The sequence below is a fragment of the Equus asinus genome, chromosome 12 (genome assembly GCF_041296235.1).
Source record: "Equus asinus isolate D_3611 breed Donkey chromosome 12, EquAss-T2T_v2, whole genome shotgun sequence".
Lineage (NCBI taxonomy): Eukaryota > Metazoa > Chordata > Mammalia > Perissodactyla > Equidae > Equus > Equus asinus.
The window spans coordinates 31,885,971-31,898,662 of record NC_091801.1 but is presented as its reverse complement, the minus strand read 5'-3'; the positions used below and the strand labels follow the sequence as shown (position 1 = coordinate 31,898,662).

Below are 12,692 nucleotides of genomic sequence, written 5' to 3'. Positions count from 1 at the left end.
TGGGTCTTTTCAGTTTCTTTAATTTTAAAAGAGCCATTTAATTTAGCCATTCTAAAAGTTACATATTGGTATCCTGTGGTGGTTTTAATTTGCATTTCCCTAATGACTAATGATGATGAACACATTTTCATGTGCTTATTTCCTTTCATTCTTGCCTCGTTCCCAACTTAAACAGTAAAGTACTCAGTTTTTCACCATTAAGTATGAAGTTAGGCAAGGGCTAATTTGCTGAGAGTTTTTAATTATGAATGGGTGTTAAATTTTGCCAAATACTTTTTCTGCATATAATGAGATAATCATCTGGTTTTTCTTCTTTAATCTATTAATATGGTAAAATATATTTTGGTTTTCAAATGTTAAACCAATCTGTATTCCTAAAATTAAACCTACTGTGCATGATTTATTTATTATCCCTTTCAAATCATTGCTGGACTTCATTTTCTAATGTTTGGTTAATGAATTTTGCATCTTTATTAATGAGGGATACAGGTCTGTTATTTTCTTTTCTTGTAATGCTTTTGTCTGATTTTGGTGTCATAAAATGATTACAACTCTTAAAATGTGTTGGGAAGTATTCCTCCTTTATTTTCTGAAAGAATTTATATAGAACTGGATTTATTTCTTCCTTAAATGTTTGTAAGAATTCACCACTGAACACATCTGGACATGGAATTTTTTTAATTGGAAATATTTTAATGACAAGTATAATTTCTTTAATATGCATATGTATACACACACATATATATACAGTTATGCAGATTATTTCTTTGTTCTTAAGTGAACTTTGTAAGTTGTATCTTTCAAAAATATTTTTTATTTCATTAAGTTGCCAAATTTATTGGCAGAAAATTATTCATGATACTCCCTTATTATCCATTGAGCGTTTCTGTAGTATCTGTGCTGATGCACCCCCATTCTTGATATTGGTAAATTGTGTCTTCTTCCTTTTTTCTGATAGTTTGGCTTGAGGTCTATCAATACTATTGCTCTTAAAGAATCAGATCCTCATGTACTGACTTCTCTCTATTGTGGTTCTGTTTTTAATTTTTTTCAATTTCTTTTATTTTAATTCATCTTTATTTTCTTCTTTCTGCTTACTTTGAATGTAGTTTTCGCTTTTTGTCTAGATTCTTAAGATAGAAACTTGGATCATTGATTTGAGATCTTTATTTTTTCAAATATAAATATTTAATTTTATAAATTTCAATCTAGCCACTATGTTAGTTACATCCTCAAAATTTCAATATATCATCATTTCATTTTTATTATGTTTGAAATATTTCCTAACTTTTCTTATGATTTCTTCTTTGAATTACCTAGTAGTTCTAAATATTTGAAAATTTATATGATATGTTTCTAGTATTATTTTCTAGTTTAAATCTGTTTTGATCAGAAAGGGTATTTTGTATGATTTCAATCTTCTTAAATTTATTGAGACTTACTTTGAAGCCCAGAATATGCTCTATTTGGTAAATGTTCCTTGTGCACTTGAAAACACTGTGTGTTCTTCTGGCTTAAGGTGGAATGCACTATCAATATCAATTAGGTCAAGTTGGTTGATACTGTTATTCTAGTCTTCTATATACTAGCTGATTTTCCAGTTGTTCTATGAATTATTGACAGAGGAGTGTTGAATTTGCTTATTTCTTCTTTCAGTTCTATCAGGTTTTTGTTTCTTTATTTTATGACTTTGGTGTATTGTGCTGGCCAGTAATTTTTGATTGAATGAGGAGAAGCATGAGTGTTGGGTGGTTGGGTGCTGGATTTTGTTGTATTCTTTTGAAGAACATTGGACTTTATTCTGGCACACAGTTATGTTACCTGGGATCAGTTTGATTCTCTCAGCTTTGCTTTAATCTGTACTACAGCAGGTCTAGGGCAGTCTTCATAAAAGAACTCATTTAGACCCTCTATTAACGTGAAACCTTTCTGAGGACTCTATCCAATGCTATGTAGCATGAAGTTCTTCCACATTGACTGGTAGCAGTACAAACTCTTCCCAGCTCTCCAGAGGTTCTTTTCTGCCCACAGGTACTTTCTTCTCAGACATGTGCAGATCAGCATCCAGCCAAACTTTAGGGGAAGCTTCTGCAGGTCCCCAGGGCTCTCTCTGAGCATCATCCTGCTCTCAGGTACCTCACGCCACCAATTTTCACCACAGTAGGCTCCCCAAACTCAAATCTCTGTCTCCTCAACTCAGCAAGCCTGCTGGTCTCTGGTTGTGCAAGACCTCCCTGTGCTGCAGCCTGGAAACTGCCTCCAGACAGTAAACTATGACATTCATAGAAATCACTTCATGCGTCTCTTCTCTCAGGGACCACAGCCCTTTGATGCCTGTTGTCCAATGCCTGAAGACTGTTGTTTCATATGCTTTGTCTGTTTTTCTAGTATTTTCAAAGCAGAATGTAAATCTGCTCTCTCTTATTCCATCATAGTCAAAAACAGAAATTTGTCTCTGTTTAGAAATCAGTGAAACACTCCCAGATGTTATATAGTCATGCATCACTTAATGATGAGGATGTGTTCTGAGAAATGTGTTAGATGATTTGTCATTGTGCAAACATCACGGAGTGTACTTACACAAACCGATAGCCTGCTATACACCTAGGCTATATGGTACTAATCTTATGGAACCACAATTATATATGCAGTCCATAATTGACCAAAATGTTGTTATGCAGTGCATGACTGTACATCACAGATGCTTTTCGTACTGAGAATAAGTTAGTAGTCATCATGATGGAAGGATTTTTAAATAAAGTCCCAAATGAAGTATCTTTACCACCATAATGATGTATATTTTGGGCTGTAATTTATCTTGAGAAAGGAAGTGAAAAAAAAGGCATCCCTGACATTCAGAAGCTGGCCTGGCACTCACGGGTAGGCCGTGGTATTCTCCTACTGAACATAATCTCACAGAATTCAAGCTTAGACAAGGTTACCCTGAGACCTTGATAAAATGGGACAAAACAAGGCTATTTCATAATTTTTTTTAAGCACAGACAAATACAAGGTTACTGTGCCACCCACAAATACTAAACACCCTCTTCTTTTGGCCAAATTGAGTGAACGCTATGTCCTTACCAAGTACAGCTTTATCCTCATTCTATTCTCTCCTCACTGTATATAAGATTTATTAAGATACACAGTCATAGACTTGTGCACTCTTTCTGACATCCAATTTAAAGCAAATATTTGCTTTCTTATCCCCCTTGAAATCACCCACCCAAAGTCCAAGCTCTATAAAATGTTCTTTCTAACATCTTTTTATTGATACTCCCTGTGACTCCCCATGGCATGTGTTCTCCTTCACTGCAAAGAGCGATAAACTCAACTTGTGTAACTATAGGTGTATTCCTGGTAGTCTCTAGATGAACGGCATTGACAATCTGGATAAACCCAAAATTGATCTAATGTAGGAATTTCATACAATGAGTAAGCAAAAGAAGTTTTACCCATATATTCTTCTGTTCCAGTCAGAATTTTGGGGTTTTCAAAGTATCTGTAAATCCAAAAGTATCATGCTAGTTATTTCATTCCTTGTAACTTTAGATTCTTAAATAATATTAACTAGGCCCCTGGAAAAAGTAAGATTATTTAATAAAGCCTTTGAAATATTAACTGTATAATTCAGGATATTAATATGTTTAGAAAGATTATGTTTTTTAGTATCTACAGCCATTTATGGCTTATATTAAGAAATTAAATTAGAAGGTCCTTTAAAATAAGCTAGATAGATCAAGAAAGGTCAAAGAAATTTAGTTAGTGGTACTTTGTATCACTGGCTAAATTTAATTTTGTATTAAAAAATACACTATTTAGATCTAGCTGTTTCTTTAAAGAAGTTGTGCAGAAAGTAATTACTGAAATAATAATTACAAACTAACAAGTATGGTAACAAGGACAATAGGTATTATTATTTCAGGATCTACTTTTGCCAAGCATTTCATATATGTTATCCCTAGATCTGAGCGTCAGCTTGACAAATCACTATTAGAATCCTCATTTAAAAAACAAAAAAGGAAAGTAAGGTTTAGAATTTTAAAGTAAAGTGCCCAAGATCAAACTGCTAGTAAGTGCTACATGTTTTCAGTCAGATCAAACTTAGCTCAGTCTGATTTCTCATAACTTTGGCCTCTCAGCAATGCTGCTCTGCCTCTTCCCACGACTGCCGCAGATGAAGCAACAAGACATTTATATTTAAGTTATGGAGCAATACACAACAGTTTAACACAAGTATTAAAGCCTGCTGTTATCTAATAAAGATTCTCCAGATGAAATATACTATTTAGAAATAAGTAAACATCTAAAGAAAGGGAAAAGTAAGAAATATAAAGTTATGCATTAAAAAGGAAATGCAGGTTAAAAAAAGAATGACTAAAATGGATCATACGACTTCTAGTTCAATGGTCATGTGAAAAACATGACTAGAAGAGATTATTTTGACAAAACAGATATTTGGTGCCTATTAAGGAGGCAAAGATGAAGAAAATTTCATTGGCAAAGAAAAATATAATCAATTAAAATGTGTTCATTGTATCGGTCAGATAAAAACAGAAATTTTAGATGAAGAAGAGTAATTGGAAGCAGGATGACTGAGTAATAATGTAAGAAATATTAAACTGTGCTTTCTAGGAGCACACTAGCTACTCTTGTTCTGAAAGGTGGAAACACTAAAGTCCTGTGTGTCATTGGTAGAGAAAAACATGTACTTTGGCAATACCATCCTCCCTAACCAGTGGTATTTTGCTATATATAAAAGACAGAAAATTATACCCAAGAAAACAGTCTTTACATTTAGCAAAATTCACTGTATCCTCACAAGTTTGTTCTTTTTAATATACGCTCTCCTAATATGTCATCATTCTATCTTCCTACATTAAAATTCAATAGTTATAATTCTGACGGAGATAATTACTCCTGCCTACACCATCTACTGGCCTGACATCATCAATAGAAGAACAAATTATTCTATAGAAATAACTATGCCTCATTAATGCTTAAAACAACATTTGTTTTAGTCTATGACTTTGTTGTGTTTAATCACAAAATTTCTCTTTATGTAGCCAACATGTAGAAAATAATATAATGTAACATAAAGAGAACACTCATCCTTGAAGCAGTATGTGGTTTGACACTATTTTGCACAGTAGATCTCCAGGTTTTATTCATCTGAAACTTTGTACCCTTTGATTAATACCTCTCCATTTCCCTCTTCCCGCAGCCCCTGGCAAGCACTGCTCTACTCTGTGCTTCTATGAGTATGACTATTTCAGATTCATCTTATAAGTAGTATCATGTAGCATTTGTCCTTCTGTGTCTGGCTTATTTCATTTAGCATAATGTCCTCCAAATTCATCCACGTCATCGCAAATCACAGGATTTCCTTCTTTTTAAGCCAAAATAAGTAAACTATGTGTATATATCACATTTTCTTTATCCACACATCTCAGCCACAGATAGACTGCTTCCATGTCTTGGCTATGTGAACAATGCTGCAATGAACCAGGATTGCAGGTATCTCTTTGAGATCCTGATTTCAATTCCTCTGGATATATTCTCAGAAGTGGATCATACGGTTGTTCAAGTTTTAATTTTTGGAGGAACTTCCATGCCTTTTCCAAAGTGTCTGCACCAGTTTACATCCCACCAGCAGTGCACAAGGGGCTCCCTTTCCTCTACACCCTCACCAACACTTATCTTTTTTTTTTTTTTAACAATACCCATCCTAACTGGTATGAGGGGTGGCTTCTCATCGTGGTTTTAGTCTGTATTTCTTGATGATTAGTGATGTAGAGCACGTTTTCATATACCTGTTGGCCATTTGTATGTCTTCTTCGGAAAAATATTTATTCAGTTCTTTCACCCATTTTTTTACTTGGGTGATTTGGTTGTTGAACTGTAGGAGTTCCATATATAATTTGGATTTATCAGATATGTGTTTGCAAATATTTTCTCCAATTCCATAGGTTGACTTTTCATTTTGTTGATGGTTTCCTCTGCTGTGCAGAAGCTTTCTAATTTGATGCAGCTCTAAGTGTCTATTTTTGCTTTTGTTGCCTGTGCTTTTGGTGTCATATCCAAAAAATCATTACCAAGACCAATGTCAAGATTTCCTCTGTTTTGTTCTAGTAGTTTTATAATTTTAGGACTTCAGACTGTATTTTATACTTAAAAATTTGCTCAGAGGGTAAATCTTATCTCAAGTGTTCTTATCAATAATAATAATAACAGTAATAAACAAAGAGGATGAGAGGGAACTCTTGGAGGTGATGGATATGTTTATGGCATAGATTGTGGTGATGGTTATCAAGTTGCATACACTAAATATGCACAGGCTTTTGTTTGTTAATTATGCCTCAATAAAGTGGTTTTAAAAAAGTATGTAGTTTGTCAAATTATCAATTAACAAAAAGGTCATAAAAAGAATTAAGCTAATAAATCCTTCCTCAATATCCTTCTTCACTTCTCATTCCCACTTTTTTGGATCAAAAACTGTCTTTAAAAACTATAGGAAAATCAAAAAGTATATTTTTACACTAATTGTTAACAATCACGTCAGTAGCAGAATTGGCATCACAATGCCCTACTGTTTTTGAGGCTGTGCAAGCATCTATCATGTATCTCTGGCTTCCTCAAAAGGAAATTTAATCCAAAAAGGATTATGTACAATAAGAATCAATAAAAGAAAGGCAACATAAATATATCTTAAGGAAAAATTATCTTAGGCATCTCAACTTCTACTTTAGTTTTGCCGGGATATACTGAAACAAAATTGGCTTTAAGAGCTATGATTAAAATTATGAAAAATTCCAAGGATTAGAGATTACATTTTTGGATACTGAAAATCCTCTTTGAATAGTGATTCACAAGAGCCCAGAATCATGCTTTAAAAATAGAAAGCAGAAATGCCTGTTTCCATGGCTATAAACATTAACATTACTCAATATTAGTAAGGCCAGTAATTATTATCAGACTATAAAGTACTTACCGATGAGAACTGTTTGCATTTTAAATGAGAATGAGAACTTTTAATATGCTAATTTTTTATAAACCATCTGTAAATATATTTGATGAAAAACACATGACAGCGATAAGGGTTTTGTTTGCTGTTGTTATTAAAGAATTTATAATTAATTGTTTTTTGTGATGATTCTGCAATATGGTAAAAATTACCTAAGATATTACACAACTTAAAATAATACAGGAAAACGATGAAGGAGCACACTTTGTCACAGGGTTGCCTCATTAGTCATGTAAAAAAATTAATAAGGGGAAAAGTAGACAGAGGCAATGAAGATTTTTTAAAACATATTTGATTGACCGATCATATTTTGATAGTATAACCTAACACTTTGGCCTTCCAGGAAATAAAGAAATCCAGATTTTTGGATTGTTATAGATGCGTATTTGTCATAAAAATAATTGCAAATAGTTTTTTTGAAATTAAGAAGCCACATTGAAGATAGAAAGTTGGGAGTTAAAGGCTTCTGGTATTTAAGAGTTCTATTAATTAAAAATCAAAGAGCATTCTACAGATCTGAACTTAAAAATACCCCATAGCTTGTCATCAATAGGAGAAAGTCTCTTCAAATATCTAATTAATATTATATCACAGACACTAATAATTGAGAGAAATCTCTGAATAAAACATCAAATTGTAGTTTGGGAGCAGTGTAACTACATAACATGATTTTTTCATATTAGGAACTCATATCTCACATGGAAATTCTGACAAGGGAATCTAAGGTTTATGGGATTCAAGCTTATTTTGAAACCAGCAGTAAGGTGTCAAATGCTGTAAAATGCACTAAGGTAGAAATCAGGAGGTCTAGGTTATAATAATAATGCCACAGACTTTTAATCTTAGGCAAGTCACTTAATTAACATGAGATTTGGTTTTATCATTTGTAAAATGAGAGATTAGATTTCATGTTCTGGGAGTTGCTACATCAGTTAAATGTCTATAAACATGTTTCATAATTTAATAATAATCAAAACTATCAATTACGTTCTATAAAATGCCTATTTTTTGTCAAGGGACAAACCAGTCTCCTTGCATGCAATATCTCAGTCCTCGCAGCAGAGACAGCTGCATTTCAAGAGATTTGGAAGCAGAGGCTCAGGCGGTGGAGGACGGGGAGCAACTGGCCCAATGGCGCACAGCCATTAAGCACCAGAGCTGGGATTCCAGCTGAAGTCTGACTTCCTGCCATTATGTTGATCGTCCACTCTGATTTTTATCCAACTAATGACAGAATATTCAGTCATTCAAGCTGCATAACAAAGCTGAAAATAATTGTTCAACTATCACATAATGGCATTTAAAAAGCTTCTATTTGAGCCATAACCATCAATGATTCAATAAGCAAGATTTTATTACTTACAGCTGTTCCAAGGATATGAGTCCTTTAAACGTTTGCTTATCTAGTGCACGAATATCATTCTTGTACAGGTACCTGGAAAACATATAAAATCCTATTAAATTATACATTAGTATAGATATCACACATCCTAGATCAGGACTTTTTAAACTGCAGTGTGGACCTAAGAAGTTTTGGGATGTTAGTAAAGTTCCTAAAGATATATGGAAACTTGGATTTCATTTAAATAAGCTCAGTTGTCTGGGTAAGAGAGTTCCCAGGCACTCCTCAGCCTCGCAAAGGGATCTTTGATCCAAATAATAAGAATACCTGCCTTAGACTCTAAAACTTGGAGTGATTGTGGAAAAACAATGATTAACAAGGCCATGTGTACTGAATAGCAGCTTCTCTGAGAAAAAGAAAAGTTTGACTATAACAATTTTTTAAAATCCATTCTATCATACTGAATATACTGAGTGAGGAGTTGCATTTGCAAAGCTGGCAAGTATCACCATAGGACTCATCAGAAAGGGGATAAAAACATATTAACAGATCCATAAGATGTACTTCAGTTCTCCCATGGCTGCTGCTGAACATCTACAGGAAAGGACACTGTAAACAGGTTTACAAGCACATGATATAACAAGTCTGACCAAAAGATTTGATGGAAACAGCTTATGTAACACATGAACTTTTCTATGTCTGTATTTCTTCAACTTAGGGTGGCAAAGTTATTTCATTTCAAAATCTCTACGGCTTTTGTGAATGTCATGAAGGTGAAACTCTTGATCTTTTCTACTTATGCCTCTGGGGGCTTGAGGTAACCAGAACTCCTGAACTTTCCATCAAGTTCTTTTGGGATGTGCCCTTGCATAGGCTACATTCACAGTTATTGTGAGTGCATCAGAATCACCCCATAGTTTGTTAAAAACACTGATTCCTGAGCACACCCAAAAACCTACTCAATCCACTTCTCTTGGGGTAAGGTCTAGGAAACTGCATGTTTAACAAGTTTCCCAGATGATTCTCATGCTGGCCATCTGCAGATGACTTAGAAACCATAGCAATCACAATTCCAGCTGTAAATGAAGGAAGGACTGCTCTCTAAACCTTGTTAGTGAAGCTTTGGAATTTCCAAACTACTTTCTCTTCCCGCAGATTAGAACTGCTGTAAGTTTCTCAGAGCAGTGGGGATTTACATCTAACTGAAGATCTTTTCCTCAGCATTATTTGGTACTATGGCAGATCCTGCTTTGACCAAAAGTCTCAAAAATATAGCTACATGTTAGGATGGCAAGAAAAAGAATTTTTTAGGACCACGTTTCTTCAAATAGGTTGTAAAGAGCATTGAGCTGTCATCTCAAAAACCACTGGTGGCTCTCAACTGTGGATATATGTGAATCAGCATATAGAAATGAGAGTCAATAGTATTTCTAAGACATTATTTTGAGCTCTACCTCAGGCCTTAGACTGACGTCTGAGACCCTGACTTCACAAACTATGACTTAATAACGAGTCTGGCAGGTGGTACGAGCACTGGGAGTCTTCAGAACTCCACAGGTGATAATAACATGCAGCAAAGCTGAGACCCTCTAGTCCAGGGGTACAGGCCAGGTAAAAGCACTTTGTAAATGTCCTCCAGGGGATTCAGGTACACCTCCCTGTAAGGAACCTCAGACCATTAGAATGTCAAGGAACCACATTACTTTTGGGGTATCATAGCTTGAGGCACTAAAGAATTGGCCCAATTTCTATAGAGATGTGTGTCAAGACCTCAACAGGTTTTTTAAAAATTATTTTTATATTTAAACAATGATGAATTTTTTCCTAAAGTTTAAACTAAATTATCAAATATTCATTGAGGAGTCTCAAAACTGAAAATTTCCCATAATATTTTGTCTCAAATATGCAGATTTCATTTTAGACTCTTCTTTTATAGAAAATGATATAGAAAAAGTGACCAGATAATAGAGAAAAAAGAAGCAAATAGACCTTCTGCAGTTAAATCTGCACAGGTTGGTTAAATCAATATAACAGAACTTCAAGCTATACGGCGACTTATGTTAACACCAGTAAGAGAACTTCCAGTCTCCTGTGGGATAATGCTGACCACCTGAACTCGAATCTCTCCACGCATCCCTGAAAACCATACAGTTCAACGAAGAGGAAAAAACAAATCAGTCAGAACACAACATATGCCACGACTATGAGAAAGAGAATATTGGTAACGTCATTTATGTTTAAGTGGAGGAAATGCTAAAACCAACAAAGTCAGCCCCAGAATCTACTGTGGATGGTCAGGAGAGGATTTCACAGACCAAGGGGCAGGGGAAGCCCGTGGAACAGGAAAAACTGAGAGTAGCATCCTGATGGAAACCAGTCTGTGCTCTGGGTGCTCAGAGCCCCAGTTCCTGGGGAACTGAAGGAAAGGACTGGGAAAGTGAATAGGAGGAGGCACCTTACATGGACGAGCTGTCTTGTGAAGGATTGGCATTAAAAGGAAAGAAGAGAGCAAGAAGCCAAAATTGAGGGTCTGACAGAATTAAGATCGTACCATAGAATCTAGACACATCAGAAAAGGCTGTATTTATTAAAGAACTTGTGCGTCACCATGTCAGCAGAAGGGTGTGATCTTGAATTAAGAAACAAAATAAACCATCCAAAGCCCTCTTCTCTACCCTCATATTTAGTCATCTGTTACTCAAATCAAATATTATATCTTTATAATATGTAATATAATAAGTAATATCTAAACTTGAGAAAAATTGAATAAACTAACCTTACTTATGAATATCAATGCAAAATTAATAAAAATATTAGCAAACTAAATTCACCATTTAATAGTTCTCAGCAACGTTATAATTCTCTTCTTAAATACTGAAAAAATCTACACTGATAGCTGGCTGTCTTTCCAGATGCTATGATAGAATGCCTGAAAACTGCAGAAGAATCAATGCCATAATTATTACAATTAAGAGAATTTAGTAAGATTACAAAATATAAAATTGACATATAATATCAATGGCCTTTTTGTATACAAAATAAAACCAACTAAAGGATATAATAGAAAAGAATACTCCACATATATAGTAAAAAAAAAAAAAAAAACTAGAAGTACTCAAACTTAAGAGGAATTAAAGCAAATGGAAAAACATCTTGGATAAGTGTCTCAAAACCAAAATATACCGTTTTCCCTAGTTAATATGTACATTTAATATGATCCCAATAAAAACAGCAACACATTTTTTATTTTTCGTAGAGGTTTATTGGTTGATTCTAAAGTTCATTTGGAAAAATAAACAAGCAGGAATAACTAGATGCGCTCTAACAAAGAAGAGCAGAAGGAGACAAGCCATAATACATATTTAAAACACTCAATAAAGCCTCTATAATTAAACCAGTGTGGTGTTGGCACATGACATGAACAGTCCAATGGGGAAAAAAAGTACAAGGTCCAGCAGTAGAACTAACTACATATGTAAATTTAGTATATAATAAAGATTCATTTTTAAATAATTGGTATTGAGAAAATGTGAAGTCTTTTATTTAACGGGGTGGGGAAAAGCCTTTCTAACTGTGACTCAAAATTCAGAAACAATACGAAAATGATAAATTTTAGAAAATAATAAAACTTTACATGACAAAAAATTGCATATCCAAGTCAAAAGAAGAAGGGAAAATATCAAGAACTAACATCACAGAATCAAAATTTGAGAAGAAAAACAAAAACGCAATTGTAAAATGGGCAAAAGCCATCATCAAACAGCATACATTTAAAAGATACAAAAATAACTCAAACATTTGAAAAGATACTAAACTACACTCATAATAAGAGCAATGGAAATTAAAACTATACCAAGACATCATTTCTAACCTATCAGCCTGAGGAAAAAAATCCTTAATCCTGTCAACATAATCTGTGGTTGAGATTCTTGGGAATAGGCACTGTCATGCATTGCTAGTGAGAATGAAAAATGGCACACTCTCAGGGAAAGGAATTTGGCAATATACAAAAAATTTACATATACATTGACCCTTTGACACAGTAATCTCATTTCTAGAGCTCAAGATAATCCTCTACAAATAAAAACAACATATGCACAAGATCATTTGATAATTTTCTAAAATAGTAAATTACTGAAAACTACTCAAATGTTTGTCAGTAGGATCTGACTGATAAACTATGATACAGTCACGCAATGGAGTACAACAAAGCCATAAAAAATGAGAAAAATGGATGTAATCAAGTCATCTCTGGGTACATTTTTAATGCATGTTAATAATTAACACGTTCAAATATATAATTAAATAAAAAATAAAATGCAAAGT

The 12,692-nt window shown here is 34.0% G+C and overlaps 1 protein-coding gene across 1 annotated transcript in view; it reads right to left on the bottom strand.

Moving 5' to 3' along the window:
- PXDNL (peroxidasin like) overlaps positions 1-12,692 on the bottom strand; it is a 313,214-nt gene that overhangs the window by 114,865 nt on the left and 185,657 nt on the right. The window contains 1 exon segment of the mRNA XM_070480896.1: positions 8,388-8,459. Within this exon segment, the coding sequence (XP_070336997.1) occupies positions 8,388-8,459 (72 nt within the window).